Source organism: Tympanuchus pallidicinctus, unplaced genomic scaffold (assembly GCF_026119805.1).
Source record: "Tympanuchus pallidicinctus isolate F22 unplaced genomic scaffold, pur_lepc_1.0 scaffold10, whole genome shotgun sequence".
NCBI classification, from domain to species: Eukaryota; Metazoa; Chordata; class Aves; order Galliformes; family Phasianidae; genus Tympanuchus; species Tympanuchus pallidicinctus.
The window spans coordinates 4,420,790-4,439,153 of NW_026294619.1; the positions used below are offsets into that span (position 1 = coordinate 4,420,790).

General features: G+C 47.2%; 1 protein-coding gene across 1 annotated transcript; it reads left to right on the forward strand.

Moving 5' to 3' along the window:
- The first annotated feature begins 407 nt into the window (after positions 1-407).
- DRD3 (dopamine receptor D3) lies at positions 408-13,549 on the forward strand. The gene is made up of 7 exons (XM_052704775.1): positions 408-509; positions 2,903-3,194; positions 8,967-9,079; positions 10,245-10,387; positions 10,849-11,045; positions 11,879-12,224; positions 12,602-13,549. Exons 2-7 carry the CDS (start codon positions 2,913-2,915, stop codon positions 12,796-12,798), a joined length of 1,278 nt encoding a protein of 425 aa, XP_052560735.1. The 5' UTR covers positions 408-509; positions 2,903-2,912; the 3' UTR covers positions 12,799-13,549.
- Positions 13,550-18,364: the final 4,815 nt, after the last annotated feature.

Consider the following 18,364-nt stretch of genomic DNA (forward strand, 5'->3'; position numbering starts at 1 on the left):
GACAGTGAGCCCTGTTGTGCTGTGCTGCAGCAGGTCATGGGTGCTGCCCACTCCCACTGGGTCCACTTGGAACTTCAGGGCCAACCCAGACACTGCCCTGCAGAGCCATACAGACCTCATCTCACACCTCGGGAAGCATCTCTGAGGCACTCAGGATACTTCTCCAACACCACGCTGCCATTCAGCTTTCCCTCCGCTTGCCATCTTCCATCCCACGTTTAAGGCAGATTTCTGTAACTGTCTCCTTTGTAAAATCCCTCTCTAGTTAGTTTAATCTCCTAACTAACGATTTTTCAGTTCCACGCCCCAGCTGCCATCCCACCACCCCACGTTCCCACTCACCGAACCCCCAGAAGGGTTTCGGCCCCCAAGGACCGCCGCCTCTCCCGGCCCCCCCCCCCCCGCCACCGCGGGTCCCCGCCCGCCCCCTGGGCCGGGCCGGGGCGGGGAGGAGGCGGCACCGATCCCGAGCCCCGCTCGGCCGCGACGGCGGGGCTCAGTGGGCAGGGGTAAGTCTCACTCGCCGCCGGCCCCTTCCCCTCCCCGGGCCCCCCTAGTCGCCCTCACCCCCCGTACCCCGATAAGAGGTGGGAGGAAGGGAGAACGGCGGGGATGGGGGCAGCGGGGCTCTCCCCGCTGGGGATATGCGGGGATATGATAGCGCTTTGGGTTGCGATGAGGTACGGGAGGGACCCTTTATCAAACCGCGTAGCACGAAAGCCTTGTGCCTTTCGTTCGTTTTCTCGGGTGGTTTTGTTTACGGGCTGGGCAGCTGCTTTCAGTGCTACGGACCTCGCCTTTCGTGGCCCTAGATAGTGGAGCCGTGTCGGTGTACAGCGAGCCCCGACTTGGGTGGCTTCAGTGGGACTGCTCTGTGGAACGCTTTCCTGGGCTCAGCAGCAATGCTGGCTCCACTAGAAATGAATACTTCACATCCAGCGGGGGTCTTAACTTCTTGGTTGAGTCAGGCAGAAGAAAGACACAGAGGGGAGGCAAGTACAAGCACTTGCAGCTGAAACGCTCATGGTAGGAGATGGGTTCACCCTGTCCTGAAGGATGTCTGTGTTGGTGGAACGGGAAGATCAGCTGCCATCTCCTTCAGCCCTCATCCTCTCACAACGTCAGGCTGGCATGGGTAGCTTAGTTTGAAGGATGCTTCTATGAAAGGGATTGAGCAATTATCACCTATTACACAGCTACAAGTGCATACGTTGTGGATATTCTCTTCAGTGGTAAAGTGGAGCAAGGAATATTATTTATAGTGCTGGCATTGCAATGTTCTGTCCTTGCCTTTCGTACCTCTCATGCTGATAGTGAGTTTAGCAATAAGAGCACTAGTAAAAAAAAAATAAAATAATTTAAAAAATCAGATAAAAGGGATTGAATGCCGTAGGACAACCCTGGGACAGCAGCCTTCATATACCTTGAAAAAATTAGCATCCTAAATCAGGAGAAAATCAGCCTCCCGAATCAAAAAAGGGCAGGTTCCTGAGCACAATCACAAGCCCATTGTAAGAAAAAAAAATGCAGACCTTGCTTCATGCATCATTCCATTATTCCATCCCAAATGGCAAGTTGATTTGCTCTTCAGCACAGGAAGTGTATCTTCCAGCCAGGCATGGAATACATAGAGCACAATATGGATGAGATGGGGGCTGCACTGAAAAATTTGGCATGCTGAGCAGGGTTGAAGCTGAGCATCATTTGAACAGAAGGCCTGGGATGAGAACACATTGTAGGAGAGGAGTAATTCAGCCTGTGGTGCTCACTGTGAGGCTGCGAGGGTTCAAGAGCCTTCTTGAGCAGTGCAGGTGCAATCTTTGCCAGGCTGCTGAGATCTCAACTGCATGAAGATACTAAAGAGTTTTGTAATGAGGGAAGAAGGAGAGTGCTTCCCAGGGAAAAGATAGGAGCTCCAAGCTCTCATTTGGGTGAATGCGTTGGGTCTTCTAAGTGCAATGGACTGCTTTGTTTTAGACTGCGCTTATGCCCATCTGGCCTAAGTGGTAGTGTGGTGTGACTTTGGTGCAAGTTGAAACTACTGCCGTTTTCCTCAGCTGTATTGGTTGGTAAGATGAACTGTTTGGATGAACACAGTTGAATATGAAAAGCTGAAAGTTGAATGTGAGTCAGCGGAGTGCCCTGGCAGCCCAAAGGGCCAGCCGTACCCTGGGTTGCAGCAGGCCCAGCACTGCCAGCTGGGCAGGGGGAGGGGGTTGTCCCACTCTGCACTGTGCTAAGCGGCCTCACCTCCTGCACTGGGTGCAGCTGTGGGTGCCACAGAATGAGACAGATAAGCTATTAGAGAGCATCCAAAGGAGGGCTGTGAAGATGGGGAAGGGTTTGGAGGGCAAGATGTATAGAGAGCAGCTGATGTCCTGTGGTGTGCTCAGCTGTGTGACAGCGATAGGAACAACATGGAGCTGTGTCAGAGGAGGGGCAGCTGGGGATTAGGGACAGAGCCTGCACCAGAGGGCGGTGGGCATGGAACAGCCTGCCCAGGGCAGTGGGCAAGGCCCCAAACTGACAGAGTTCAAGGAGCATTTGGACAGCACCCTCAGACATAGGGTTTGGATTTGGGGTGGTGCTATGGAGCAGGGGGTTGCACTCCATGATCCCTTTGGGGCCCTTCCAACTCGGGATAGTCTATAATTCTATGGTTGTATGATAGGAAATGAAATACTGCATTCTTCTTTTGGCTTAGATTCAATGAAAAATAAACCAGGCCAAACTAGACTGTAAAATAAAGCTCTGCCTTTATTTGAGCAGAATAAAGACCTCTAAATTTGACTTTAAGTAGCATCACAAATGAAATATGACTGATAAATACCATCTACCAAAACGTATCATTCTCCAGAATTATCGTATGGCTCAGTTTTTGCTCATCTTTTTCTCTGTGCAGCAGCATCCCCATGGCACTCTTCACAAGAGCCAGCATCCATCTTAACACCACCAGCTCTGTTCCCTGTGGAGCAGGTAACACAACAGAACCTGACCTGCCACGCTCACACGCCTACTATGCCCTCTGTTACTGCATCCTGATTTTGGCTATCATCTTTGGGAATGTGCTGGTCTGCTTAGCTGTGCTGAGGGAGCGCACCTTGCAAACCACCACAAACTACCTTGTGGTAAGCCTGGCAGTGGCGGACTTGCTGGTGGCTACTTTGGTGATGCCATGGGTGGTGTACTTGGAGGTGAGTATGTCTTGAAAAAGTGCAGCAGCATTGAACTGAGTACAAGTTAACTGGCATGACTGTGTGCATTCAGGATAGGCAAGCTCTGGGACAGATAAAGCCCATTTGCATTTCAGTCTCCCAGCTAGCTCTGGAGCACTTGTGGTGTGTGTGGTGGCCCTAGGAGACCATAGTCAAGCTGGATAAGTACACACCACCAACACATATCCTGAGCCCAATTCTTTCTGGCACAGCTCTTTTAGTTAGAATGGCATCTGGGCTACCTCCAGTGATGTTAGCTTTGGGTCTCAGTGTGCTAACAACATTTAATTTGGGTGTCCTTGAAGCTGCTATTACCAGCCAGAGGGTTGCCAGTGGGCACTATGATGGATTAGGAACGACAGGGGGAGGCAAGGGGGTGGAAATTTCTTAAAGGAACTCATCTCAGAGTCCAGATCAATCCCTGCCTGCTGGCAAGAAAACAAAAGAATGGTCAAATCCTCATTTTTTGTGGAGCTTCAGAACCTTAATGTCTGTGATGATAGCTCCAAGTAATATTACCTAAGCAGGCTGACAAAGAGATGAAGCTAAGGATCATGCTCCAAAATCTCTTTAAGTCATGTGAGGGTTTTCACAATAACTTCAAAGGACTCATCAAGCCCTCAGGGTCTTATTCCCACTTTCCCAAGTCTTGCACATTGGGCTGGTGTAAATCTGTAGTAGCATGACGGTGAAAATATGAAGAACATTGTCAGATATAGGGTAGTAATGATGAACTCCAAATTCCCCCCCACAGTGGCAAAATTCTAAATTACTGAAGCCACTCCAGCAGTAAACATTTTTGCTACAGTAAATACAGAAAACACACTACAGCTGGCATTTGTATCTGTTCTCTTTAGCATTTTCATGCTAACTCAAGTAAATTGGTAGATCCAGAAAAATTAGAGTGAATGCCTATGAGCCATAGGCTTTCAGCTGTGCCCTGTCAGCCCTGTTCCCATGATAACAGAGACAGAACAAGCCTCTGAGCTATGATCTCTACAAAGTCTTGTGCTCCTTCTCTAAGGGGCAAGGTGGGATCAGGCCAGAGGGTGGGTAAAGCATTCTGGTGACGGCTGCCCACCTTTGGCTGACCTCCTTCCCACAAAGCAAAGCAGCAGCAGAGAGGGATTTTAGCTTGTGTATATGGGCTATACAGTGCATGAAGAGAAAGTAGGACAATACAGGACAACTCCAGCGAATGCCAAACCAGCTGTGCATGTGCAAGGATATCTGATCAAGCAGCAGTGGAATGGCAGTGGTCTGCAGCCCTTGTCTGTCAACAGGGCACTTTGAATAGCCAGCAGATCTCTAAAGTTTGGCACTGAGTGCAGGCATTTCCCTTATGTTAAACCAAGCCTCTCCCAAACTGTATCTGTTGCAGTATCAGCAAGACCACAATTTAGAGAAATTAAGGGTCTGTTCTGTGTACATGCATCATTAATTAGTAAGGGTATTGATGGTTAATTATTTATGTATAGCATCACAGTGGAATGAAAGAACAAAGCATCATAATCCTGCTTGTGTGATCACGTTCCTAATGGACTTAATAGTGATATTTAGACTAATCTGTGTGGAACAGTCCTGGAGCTGCTCTGCAGGATGTGTGCCCTTCTGTGGTGTTACCTCATAAGGTAGGAAGGGGTGTTGGAGAGATGGAAGCAATAAAGAAGGAAAGAACAATAAAAAGCAAGAAATAAGGAGAAGAAAGACAACCCAATTAAAAAAAATAACTGTGCATTTTGATTACACCTAAAAAGTATTATTAAAATCAAATTTAATTTCAGACTGCTCATACAGGAGTATTCCATTACCTCAAACATAATTCCAGTCTCGAAAGAAATCACAATATGCATTGCATTAGAAAAGACTTACCAGTTGCTATTGCTGTGAAGAGTGTGTGCACAGGAGCACATCTGTGGAGCAGCCTCTGCCCCCAGCAGTTTCCCACTTGTCAGCTGGCCTGTCTGAACGCATGCTTTTAGTTTCTCTGGCCATGCAAAAGCGTAAGTGGGATTTCTCAGCTGCAGGGTGCTAATGGCATCCCCAAGAAGAACTTACTCCTAAATACAAAACTCTTTAAGTGATCATGCTTAGAGGCACAGCTGCTTACAAACCTGACGCAACTTTGTGTTCATGCTTAATTTATTCCTATCCACGCATCATTATTTTAATACAATTTACAGATTCCTTTGTTTATTTTTAGGGATTCAGGAGAGTGATGGATTTGCATAAGTTTATGAATGCGCAAAAATGGTTTTTAGATTGAAAGACTTCCTAAATTTATAAATACTAATGCTGCAGTTTTGTGGATAAAGCAGGCTGGTCACCGTGTAGGACGAGGTGAGAGCCTGACCTGAATGGTCCATAGGGAGCATTAGCTGCTCTGTCTTTGACAGAACCAGGATTTCATCCTGGGCTCTGTTCTCAGTTCTGCTGTACACACACTGAGTGGTAATGAGAGATTGTATCGGCTCATCTCTATGAGATTTGCTCTCATCATCTGTAAGAGGAGAATATTATTTAACCATCCACCTCATCCACGCAGTTGTGAGGTGACATTCAATTAATACCTGCAATGTGCTTTGAGATTCCTGGATAAAAGACTCCAGAGGGATAAAGAATAGGTGCCCTGCCAGCATATGAAAACCATGGCAAGTTATTGCTTCTGTAACAAAGATGAGTGGAACAAGAAAATAAAGAGCAGGAATAAAATTTGAAAGCATGAACAAGGCCTATAATAAAAAAACACTTCTTTGTTCAATTCTGGAATAAATTCTGTATTCTCATGTATGTAAACATCAGCTTCTTCACTGACTCCTGTGGGGCTGGCCCTCATTCCAGTTCTGACTGGTGGAAGCTAGAATGGGTTTTAAGCCCAACATTTTGATCTGCCAAGCATCCCCTGAACACAAGCAGCAGCTTAATATACAAGTGATGTGATCTGAATACATCATCCTGAGAGGGTTCACTTCACAGCCGTTCCCACCACCGGCTTCTTCAGTTTTAATGGTCCACATTCCCAGAGCTCCTCTCTGGGCTTTGTGTTCAAATATGCTCAGGACCTTAGAAACTCAATCCATTAAGTGCTTGCACATCTGCTAGGATAGCAGCTGCTGGCTTCATTCAAACACCTGCCAGCAATTCCTGGTGAGATATTCTTCAGACTTCACAGATCTCTCTCTCTCACACACACACACACAAACACTCACACTGCACTGTATTTTGCCTCACACTACAGAAGCACCCTTTTGAAGTGGGCAAGCAGGTCTCAAAATTTGCAGCTAATGAACAAATGATGTAGGATTTCCTATAAAAAAGGAACCTATCTGATCAAGTGTCTGAGGGGCAGCCTTCAGTTTGTACATTTAGTAGCTTTCCAATTGTGCAGAAAATCTCCAAGGTAGGTTTTGTTTTTTCTTTTTGCTTGCTGTTTTTTGAAAAGGAAACAAAGGCGCCCCAGAAGCACTAGAAAATTTATAAGAAAACTGAAGATGAAAGCACAGTTCTTGTCTGCATTTTGTAGGCTGATTTCCTTTTCTCTCCCATGCACCCATTCAGTGCTAGGGGATCTAATGTTCCTCTGGCAGTTGGTTCAGTGCCTGACTTCTGACATACAGCAGCTGGGCCCAGCAGAGAACACCCTGAAGGCAAAGCTCACCTCAGCAAGTTTCTGTGCTCGTGTGCAGGAGTGGTGGCACAGGAACCAAAACATGACAGCCAAAAACATGACAGTTTCTCAGGATGATTTCTTGAACAACCTCGAAAAAAAAAAATCCACACAGAGTGCATTAGTGTTGTTTCTTTCTGCAGTGAGCTGCACCCCTCTCAGGTACCAATGCTTGCCAGTGTTGACCCATTGACCTACAAGAAAAAGGCATCCCATGTGGCACCATCTCCAGCCTGTCCTGGTATGAGAATTTTCAGGTGTCTAGCTCTTGTCTTAGACATCATCAAAGACATAATAGACATCATAGAATGGCTTAGGTTGGAAAAGGACCTTAAAGATCATCCAGATCCAACTCCCTGCCACAGGCAGGACTGCCACCAACCAGATCAGGCTACCCAGGGCCCCATCCAACCTGGCCTTGAACACCTGCAGGGATCAGACATCCACAACCTCTCTGAGCAACCCATTCCAGCATCTCATCACCCTCTCCCCATTTCATCTGATATAAATCTCCCAAGAGAGATAGTGATACAATATATTATATATATTATGTTATTATAGATACAATAAATGACTTAAGCTAAGATCAGTGATGTAGATGGGGGAGCAGGAGCTGAAGGAGGAGCACACACCCATTCTAAGAAAAGTCATTTATAAGAAGCTCTTACACCTTTCATGCCTCATCAGCTTTTTTCTATGCTGCATGGCCCCAGGGACCTGACAGGTAGGTTGCTGGCACATATTCACAAGATCACAGGACAATTCTGGGGGCCTCTGGTCCCACTCCAACCTGAGGTAGGGTCAACCATGAGGTCAGAACAGGCTGCTTGGGGCTCTATCCAATTGGTTCTTGAAAACCTCAAAGGATGGAGCCTGCACAGCCTCTCCAGGAAACCTGCTCCACTGCTTCATTACCACTTTGAACCTCTCTTCATTCGGTGAATGCCTGTTGTCTCTTTTTTTCCTACCACACACTGCTGAGAAAAGCCTAGCTTTTCAGTAATCTGGCTCCAACTCTGTTAATACCTCCCATTAGATACTGAGGGGCTGTTGCTAGGTCCCCACAAAGTCACTTCTCCTCCAGGCTGATCAAGGCCTGTTCCCTCAGCTTCTCACAAGTCCTTCAGCCCCTCAGGACCATCTCAGTGGCCCACTGCTGGCCTTAGTCCAGTTCATCAGTATCTTTCCTATTCTGGGCACCAAAACTACATGCACTACTTCAGATCTTAGCTGTATTCATTCATTAGGCTTATCTGTTTTAGAGCAAGATGCTTCCTTGTTCATCTCCTGCAAGGAGCAGGTGCTTCTTGACCACCTCCCTTTGAGCCAGGCCAGCATTGCAGCCTCGAGGAGAGCTGACCAATGCACAGCAGTGCCACACAGTGTTTGGAGCATGCTGTTGCCAGATGAAAACATCAATTGCAAAGATCTCAATACCTGGGCCAAATATTTATTTCTCCATCACAAAGACTGGCCGCAGCTAAGCTTTCCTGATTAAAAATTCAAAGCAATCAGAACAAGAACTAGACAAGGTAGTGACCCAAAAAAACCCTTTATCTGAATAGTTTTTTATTCTCATTCAGATCTAATAATCAAAATCTATAACTGAGATAAGAATCCAGATGAGGTTCTCTGGTCTCTGCTTCATGCATAAATGGATAAGATTTTCAGCATTTTTCAGTGGCTACAAAAGAACTCCATCAGAACTCCAACAGCTAAGTTGAGGAACACTTTTAGTCCTTAGATTTCCTTGGATAATTCTTAACCAAAGAAGGTATACAGTGATACCATAGTTAAATCAATTTATCATACTAAGCCATAAGAAAATGGACAGCTGCTATCTATTTCTGCACACTGCCTCCTTCTGTAAGAGTAAGTAAAGCAGTTAAATTCAGCTCCTGGATTTTCTGTGACTTATCACGTTATCCAGAACATAACATAGATGCACCAGTTTCACCCTGAGCATCACAGTGAATACAAATTCATCTTGATGTTGAGGTGCTTGGAGGAGAGCACCCTCTTATTCATAACTTTTTAGAACTTGATGAAGAACAGGGCTGACAGCTTTGTGATTCCTGATGCAGGTGACTGGGGGAGTCTGGACTTTCAGCCGCATGTGTTGCGATGTCTTTGTCACCATGGATGTCATGATGTGCACAGCCAGCATTTTAAACCTCTGTGCCATCAGCATTGACAGGTGAGTACCGGGTACATACAGGAGAATAGCCTGGAGAGGTGTAGGCCCCAGATAACCATGTAAAGGATGTGGATGAGGGATCTGCACAGGCAGCATCAGCATCCTCAGGAACATAAGCTTTCCATCAAGTCTGTCACTGTCTCTACAGCTATGAAATGGCTTAGCCCACTATGTGCTAGAAGATGTCTACACTTAAGAAAAGGTGCAGATACACAAGCATTATAAATAATAAAGCATTATGTGTTGATAGCTACATCCTCATTCTTTCTGAAGGTAGAAACCAGAACAATCATCTGGTTCCCACTGAGTAGAGATATTCCCCCCGGAAGATTTACTAAAGGAAGTCCTGCCATATGCGTACGGAGGGGAGAAGATTATTGCTGCATAATCTTCAGTCCTGTCCTGTTTTTCTGTCTTAAAATTTAGCTTTTTCTAGGCAGCAGTGAGAGCTGGGAGCCAAGACCTTGGCACATGTGGTCCAGTTAGGCCCTAAACTTCCTCTTTACAGGGATCAGGAGGGAAAGGAAGAAGCATAACATACTGCACCTTTGTAATTTCTGGTTCAAAGCTAAACTGAAGAGGCAGCTCTCAGCAATGGGATGGACCAATGTTTCTCCATAGGAGCATCTTTTCCTGCTTCAGTTCAGTTCTGTCACTGGGTGCTCCTCAAGCCAAGACCCCTGAGCTTTCTAAATCCCAGGCTTGTGGAGCTGTTTTCTAGAGCACCCTGGTACCCAAATGTTTCTGAATACACACTGGTGTGCAATCATCTGGCTATGGCCATCACATGGGAGGGCAGCTGAGGCACAGCAGAATGGTCCACAGTTGCTCCAGAGAGTGTTCCTTCCCGGCAGTGCACATGTAACCCTGGGGGGCTGAGGGGTCCCTCTGATACCACAAATCTTGTAGCTTCATGCCAGCAGTTCTGCGCGTATTTCTCCCCAGTGCTGCCAACTAACTCTGTTTTCCTTTGTTCCTCCCCACAATACCCTGCTTATCATTTCTGCAAACTGCTGATCCATCATCTGTTCTTCTTTCCTCTTCCATCTCTTCATCACTTCTACCATCACATTCCCTATGTTGCTTTCCTTCCTCCTTTTAAAACTGATGCTTTTCCTCCCGCCATTCTTACCTCTCCTTTTTTTGGAGCTGGTTTGGTTCACAGATACACTGCAGTGGTGAAACCAGTGCAGTACCAGTACAACACTGGGCAGAGCTCCTGCAGGAGGGTCTCTCTCATGATCGTGGTAGTCTGGATGCTGGCATTCGCAGTGTCATGCCCTCTCCTCTTTGGCTTCAATACTACAGGTAAGTGATATCCTGAACAATAGCACACAGGGTGGGGCTGGCAGTGGAGCTGCCTTTTATATGGCCAGGTCATTTAGCATGGCACTTGCAGGTTTTTGAAGCTATAGGAAATTTTAGGGAACTGGAAAGAGCATCTCAGGAGATGTCAGGAATGGCAGAAAGGACAAAGGAGAAAGGATCTGAGGAAGAATGGAAATTGAAGTGAGAGAAGCGGGCACAGCTGTTGGCCAGAAGAACAAGCAGATGCTAGATGGTCTGAGGGAGAGCTGGTTTTAATCACCCTTTCGGTGACTGGGTAGGCCTCAGTATAATTTGTGATAAAGGAGACTGGAGATGCTTGCACTCCTTAGACTGCCCTTGTCCCTCAGCCAGCATATTACCTGCTTTGCCAATACACCAGAGCCTCCTTCCAATAAACTGAAGCAGCTCAGCCATTCCTCTCTCTTTTTTCTCCTCCCCAGGGGATCCCAGTGTCTGTTCAATATCCAATCCTGTTTTCATAATCTACTCCTCTTTGGTATCCTTCTACCTCCCCTTCATGGTGACCCTTCTGCTCTATGTCCGGATTTACCTCGTGCTAAGACAAAGGCAAAAGAAGAGAACCCTCACTCGGCAGTGCAGCTACAACGCCAGCACCAAACCATGTTTTACACACAAAGTAAGATCCACATGAACACAGTAGGAACTGTCAAAAAGGACAGGGCATTTATCATCTCTTCAGAGGGTCAAAGCACAGAATCGAAAGCACAAAGGGATATGACATCTTTTCATCCCATCCTTCATTAATACACCGTGGTATTTGAATTGTAGAAGCTTTGGTTAAGTCCTTTTTTAGCACTCTAGAAACAAGATATCTCAAGTATATCTCTGCCTCTGGATCCAGGCAACTGGAAAAGAGCACAGCCTCCACCCCCCTCTTCCTTCTGAGCTGTCCTTTCTCTGCCAACGAAACTGATTTATTCATTTATTGATTTTTACTCTTTGAAATTTCATTCTTGAGGCTTCACAGACTTTAATGACCTAGATCATTAATAAAAAATCTTTATTCATCACACTTAAAAGTTCAAAATGCTCAAGGGAACCAACACAGTAATTTGAAAGGGATCACCTGGTCACGCAAGCCATGCAAGCCCATTTGTTTTAACCATTTTCTCAGAGTGAAGTACATTAGGAAAGGGTCAGGATGTTTAAGGTATCAGGGCCAATACAGCACAAGAACTGAGATGTTAGCAGAGCAGGTGGTTCAACTCTTCTTGTTCTCATGCTTCTCCTTGGAGGGATAGAGGCAGAGAGCTGCCACACTATGGTTCATCCTTCAGATAAGTTAAGGCCAGTTCCAATCACCAGATTTTGTGCCATCCCCAGAGGTTAGTCTTAGCACCCAATAAATGATACAGGCTAAGGATAACTCCTACAACTCCTCTCCTCATCCTTTGACCCAATGAACAGATGAGATGGTTCCAAGCTCCTCTGTGGCATCCTCTTTTGCAGGAACACATCAAGAGGAAAACTTTGCCAAACAGATGCCAGGGCCCATTTTCCCCTTGTTTCCAGCTCAAATGCTCAGACCACGAGATGTCTACCAAAAGGAAGTTGCTGACTGCCTTCAGCCTCCGGCAGTACCGCAGCTTCTGCCAAGATAGATCTCTCAGCAAGACACCTGGGACTCCACAACACAACAGGCTGGAAGAGAGGAGAAAGAGTAAGAACCCTGGGCTGGAGGTACAGAGGCTCAGTAATGGGAAAACTGTCAGCTCTCTGAAGCTGGCGCACCAGCAGCCCCGGCTGATCCAGCTTCGGGAGAGGAAGGCTACACAGATGCTGGCTATTGTTCTGGGTGAGTGAGAGCCAGTTCCCCTCATTAACTGAGTACTAACAGGGAAATAAAGCAGCCCTCATCATAACTCTTTAAAACAGCTAAGGCAGTAGTCTTCCCTCCTAAGTTTTGGTCACTGTCAGCAGGCCACATCTGAAGTATTGTACTTCTCTGAGTACTGTACTCATTCACATAACTGACTCTGAGGAACCTGAACTCTTGCAAAGTCCCTCTCTATGAGGAATTAACGTCACCTTCTGCATTTACTGAAGGCAGACAGGTGTACCGGGCTGCAGGGAAATACTGAAAGGGTCAGGGATAAGGGCACATGTGTAGCCCTCTTTCCAAATTGTTGATGTTCTCTGAAGTCAGAGTTTGTTTTCTTTCTTTAAACTCAGGGACATTCATAGTCTGCTGGATGCCATTCTTCTTGATTCACATCCTCAACACCCACTGCCTGGCCTGCCATGTGCCCCCAGGGCTATACAGTGCCAGCACCTGGCTTGGTTATGTCAACAGCGCCCTCAATCCCATCATCTACACCACCTTCAACACTGACTTCCGCAGAGCCTTCCTCAAGATCCTCTGCTGCTGATGGAAGGTCCAGCATTTCTGGTTGTTCGGGAATGCACTGAACCTCATCCAAAGCACGACCAGAATAAGGATTCGTCCTGACTGCTGGAATACCTGTTCTCACAGCACAGCCCTAGGGAGATGGTTTTGATAACATCCCTCTGGTAAGAAATAACTAGCACCTCAGGCCAGCTCATCAGTCCCCTTGTCAACCCAGATGTCAGCATGCAGGCTGGCCCAGTTTCCCACAGCTGTTCTGGAGCAGTACTTCCATGGTCTCCTTTCCCTGTGATATTCCACAAATCCATCTCCCAGTAGTTCCTAGGTCAGAACACCAGATGAGTCCTGCTAGGCCACATCAGCTGGTCTCATGCCAGAGCAGTCTAATGCTCTTCTCCCTGTTCAGAAAAACCCACCCTGGGACAGTCCTGATGTTTCTCCCATTTTCCCCTCTCACTGTACAGGATCCAGAGAGACTCACCAGGGGGGCCCCAGCTCTTTCTCCCAAGCCTCGGCTTAGCAGTGCTGTTAGCCACGCTTGTTTGACAGCTTTGGGCATAACTACAAGTTGTCTATGCCTTCTACACCTTGGCTCCTCCATCCAAGCAGTGCTTTCTCTCTTTCCTAATACTAAAGCCAAAGCATTGTCCTTCTCTTGTTTGATGGGTTTTGGGGTGGGACACTAGTGGACAGCATGTATAGTTTGCGTGGAGAGATGCTCCTCATCCTGTATTGTAACTGCAGTAATCCAATAAAACACATATCAAATTGGATGCTTTGGTGCTTTTGTGGGACCTGTTTGCCACATTTGCCATAAGCCTTTTCTCACTGGTAGCCCTCTCAGCACTTTCCCTCTGTGAAGCAATCATCCTCCCAGGCATCCACACAAGGTCACTATTAGTGCTTGCCTTTTACTAATACAGAACAAAGCAGGGAAGTGTTTCTCCAGGCCTCAGACAGTGAAGCACTAGTGAAACTGGGAAAGAAATCAATGCCTGTTGTAAACACCTCCCGCAGACAAATTCTGAAAATGTGGTAAATTCATTTCTTAGCTGTGCTGAACAGGCATGTGGTGGTGTTATTCCATCTGCTTAGAGGTGCTGGAGTGCATAGGAGGCACTCAGGATATGCTGGGGATAAATCCAGCGAATCAACCTGTGGAAAGATTGTTGCTCCAGTAATTCTCATTAAGATGCTGTCAACACAGACCACCAGAGACCAGCTTTGGTTTCTTTACACAGAGTTGACAGAAAAGTGGAAAACAGGAAACAGATCTTTTAAAGGGTGACTGAGTCCATTTTGGACACTGGCCTAGCATTTCTCAGTTGTTACGTTCAGTCCAATCTTACTTGAATCTGAACCTTTTCCTTAAGCAAAACCCATCACAAAATACACCCACAATCACAAAAATTCAGCTGCAAAATAAAACAGTGACTTTTTCCCTCCCTCAAATACTGCTTGAGTTCTGTGCCTCAGTCTTACCACGGCAATAAGAACACAAGCAGCCTTGCAGGAAAGCCCAAGGAGTAGAAGCAAGTGAAAGTGCTGTGACTCCTCACTGTGTGTTGGACTCCTCACTACTCCAGCATCAGCCCTTGGAAGATGCAGAAGCTCCTCTCCCACGGAGGTAGAGAGGGAGCTTGTAGCCTGCCACAGGCTGCACATAATCCACAGAACTGGGAAGCCTGCACTGCTGCCATGGCACAACAGATACGTGGCACAGCCAGGTACTGTGCAGTCTGTGCCCACCCTCACTGTGCTCCACATGGTAGCAGGGATTGGATACTAAAGGTCTCCTGTGCTAGACACCATTTGTGATCAAGCCAGCAAGCAGAAGAGCCAGAAAGCATCTCTGTGATGGTTTTAAGGAGAGTTAAGAGCCTCTGGAGACAGAAGGGAGCTGGCAAAACCCAAACCCATGGGGAATAACAGCAGTTTGCCCAGTAAGGCAAGAGGAAGACATCCAAGCACTGCCTGTCTAGACATAACTTGGAGCAGTGGCACATGAAAAAATTGATGGAAAAATACCATTTACCCCTTTCTCCACCATTTCTCCTGGCAGACATTAGTCCCAACCCACAAAAGGCTGTGATTAAGCCCCTGCAGCCCACATACTGCCATGCCTTGTTCAGGTAGAACCTGTCTTCCATGATTCCTCTCAGTCTGTGACTTCTCCTCAGGCTGCTGTGTGTCAGCCATCATGCTATGCCAGTGCTCATGCTCAGCTACTATGCTCCAGCTGTGGGACATGTCATCTAAACAGTCTCAGATACAGTCATATTTGAAAATAAACCATTGTTCAGGCTACAGTTAGGACAAAACCCTGCAAAGCCTTGCAGAAAATCTCTCTTCCCCACAATGAATGCTCCCTAGACTCCTTAAGGGACAGGCAGGCCAGCTATTCAGCTGCACCTTGCTATGGGTCGAAGCACAAGCAACTCCTGCTTGGGTGAAGAACACCTGGAGACTGCTGTATTTCAGCCTGTGAAGGGAAGCCAGGTGGCAGCTGCACTCCTATTTTCCAGTTGGTCCTCTGCTGACAGCTGGGGTCAGCACAACCACTCAGGCCAGTAGCTACGCTGGCAGGGCAGCCTTACATAAGATAGAGCTTTGTTTAAGCTCAGTGCAAACCAAAGCTCTGCTTCAGACCTGCTACTTATCTGACAGCTTTTGAAAAACCCAGTCAATCACTGCCAGCATTTGGAGGAAGGACCAGTGGGCTGCAGGCTACTAATACTAGTGATACACAGAAAACTAAGAGCAGGAACTGTGGACAGTCAGAGAACCTGTGTGAAGGTCTGCTCATGATATGATGACAAGCTCTAGCAGCCTGCAAATACTCCTGACCTGTGTGGTGTCACATCTCCCAGGGAGAGAGCAGGAATGCCAGTTCTGCTTCAGACCAATACAAGTATCCCAGATCTGAATTAGCCATCTAGTGAACAACTGAAGTGAACTTCTAACAACGACAATTTCTTCAAAGCCAGCTCCTATGACAATGAATAGGAGTTAGAATCATAGAATCACAGAACAAGCTGTGTTAGAAGGGACGCACAAGGATCACTGAGTCCAACTCCTGGCCCCACATAGCAACACCCAAAATCCAAACCCTATGTATGTGCACAGTGTTCAAGTTGACTCCTTGAACTCCATGGCGCCCACTGCCCTGGGCAAGCTGTTCCATGCCCACCACCCTCTGGTGCAGAACCTGTCCCTTAACCCCAGCTGCCCTTTCCCTGGCACAGCTCCATGCTGTTCCCTCGGGCCCTGTCGCTGTCACAGAGAGCAGATCTCAGTGCTGCTCCTCTGCTCCCCTCGTGAGAAGCTGTAGGTCGCCATGGGGCCTCCCCTTAGCCTCTTCTGCTCTGGGTTAAAGAAGACATTTCTCACATCAAACATCACTTTGGTTTCACTCAGTCTCAGCTGCCAGAACCGCAGCCCATCAGCCATGCCTCTCTCCAGTAGGGATGCTCTCCCCCTGGGTCCAGGCAAAGAGTTCTCCTGAGCCTCCCTCACGATTCTGACTGCACATCAGCAAGTCCCATCTTGCTAGACACTGTTCTCAGCTCTTCCCTAAAATGCCTCTAGAAATGTGAAACAAAGAAACAGAAAACCTCTAGAGTCAAAAAAAGAAAATGAGCAAAATTAAAAATTAATTTCAGAGTAATGATTTAAGCATCTTGGCAAGACAAGCACCAGCCGGCTCTATGCTTGGTGATGTGGGAGAGACCTTTCCGGTTCCCTGCCCTAGGGACTCTTGTCAGTTTTAATAAGTTTTATCTTGCAGCTGTGAGCAATGCTAATCCAACAGCACAATAAGGACTACTTTTCACTGGGCAGAAGCATGCTGGCTATGGGACTGTGTGTCTCTTTGCCACCCTGTGCCTCTGCCGAGGGGCCATGATGTAGGTAGGCTGCTCACCTTGCTTTGCCCCAGCAGAGAGGCAGCAGCATTCCTGTCTGCCCATGAAGGACATGCTGAGGGAGGTGGGCAGACTGTGAGTTCCACAGCATTAACATCTTGTTAGATGTATCTCTGTGGTGCAACTAACTGTTAGGGGGAGGCCAACACCACAGAGCCTCAGGTGTGAAGACCACCAGCATCACTCCTCGGCCTTTTGCTTCCTGGTGAGCAGGAGGATAGCAGCCATGGCTGAATTTCCTGACCAAGATGCTCGTTCCTCCTCAAGATATGCATGAAGCAAAGGATGTGAAAGGCCTCATGCCAGAGTCTTCTGCAGCTCAGTGTTACCAATGCTCTGGATATCATGCACAGCTCCTGCTACTCTCTTTGCTGGCCTTGCCAAGTGCTAATAATCTTGTTTACCTCTGCTTCATTTCCCACTCCCCCTTCCCTGAAGATTCTGCATCTCTTTGAAGGCTTCAGCTGCCTGCCAGCGTCCTGTGATCTGCCCCCAGCCCAGCTCACCTGGCTCTGCTGAACATCTGCCTTTCCTACAGGTTGGTTTCCCTGGCTGTTTTTCAGCACATAATGACATTAAATGTGACATCATATTGCATATGGCTCCATTCTGGACTGGGAAGGAAAATATAAAAAAATCTGGGCAGATCTTGGGTAGATAATGAGCTTTCCCATGATGAGGTGTGGGGCAGCATAGCCATTTTAGAGGCATAAGGTGCTGGCAGGGGCCTTGAAGGATATGCTGCATTGAGAGGTGCTAGCAACACTGCTGCATACATGAAATCCTATGATGATGAGGCAGTGATTCCTGGGGCAATAGGAGAAAGCAATGGGGAAAATCAAGTGATATACCTAAGAGGCATTAAGGAGTTATCTGTTAAGGAAGTGAGGAGACCAGCTGCCCAGCTGAAGTGCCTCTACAGCAATGCATGCAGTTTGGGGGAAAAAAAAAGCCAGGAGGCACTGGAAGCTACTGTGCTACTGGAAAACCATGATATAGTTGTCATCACCGAAACCTGGTGGGATTATTCTCATGACTGGAGTGTGACTATGAATGGCTACAAGCCGTTCAGGAAGGACAGATGAGGAAGGAGGGGAGGGGGTGTTGCTATCGACATCACGAAGGGAACAGTGTGAAGAGCTGTTCCTGAAGAATACTCAAGACCAAGCTGAAAGCCTCTAGGTGACAGTTAGAGACCAGGTCAATGAGGGAAGCCTTGTGACCAGTGTCTACTACAGGACACCAGATTAGGCAGAGCCTGTTTGATGAGGCCTTCTACCTCCAAGTAGAGGAGGCATTGCAATTGCAAGCGCTCATACTGCTGGGGGACTTCAACCACCCAGACGTCTGCTGGAAAAGTAGCACAGTGAGCTGTAGGCAACCCAGGAGGGTCCTGGTATGCATTGAAGATAGCTTCCTGACTCGAGTAACTCACCAGGGGGGATGCAAACACCATTGCTCATCAGTGTAAAGGAACTGATTGGTAACATCAGGATTGGAGGCTACCCGGGCTGTAGTGATCGTGCTATGGTTGAGTTCACGCTCCAGAGAGATATGAGACAGGCAAAGAGTAAAATTAGCAAGCTAAATTTTAGGAAAGCTAAATTCCAGCTCTTCAGGGAGTTAGTCATCAGAACATCCTGGGAAAGTGTCCTCATGGGCAAA

Coding starts and splice junctions, on each gene's coding strand:
- DRD3 (XM_052704775.1), top strand. CDS start 2,913: ATGGCACTCTTCACAAGAGCCAGCATCCATCTTAACACCACCAGCTCT. Junction 3,195..8,966: donor CATGGGTGGTGTACTTGGAG/GTGAGTATGTCT, acceptor TTCCTGATGCAG/GTGACTGGGGGAGTCTGGAC. Junction 11,046..11,878: donor AACCATGTTTTACACACAAA/GTAAGATCCACA, acceptor CCTCTTTTGCAG/GAACACATCAAGAGGAAAAC.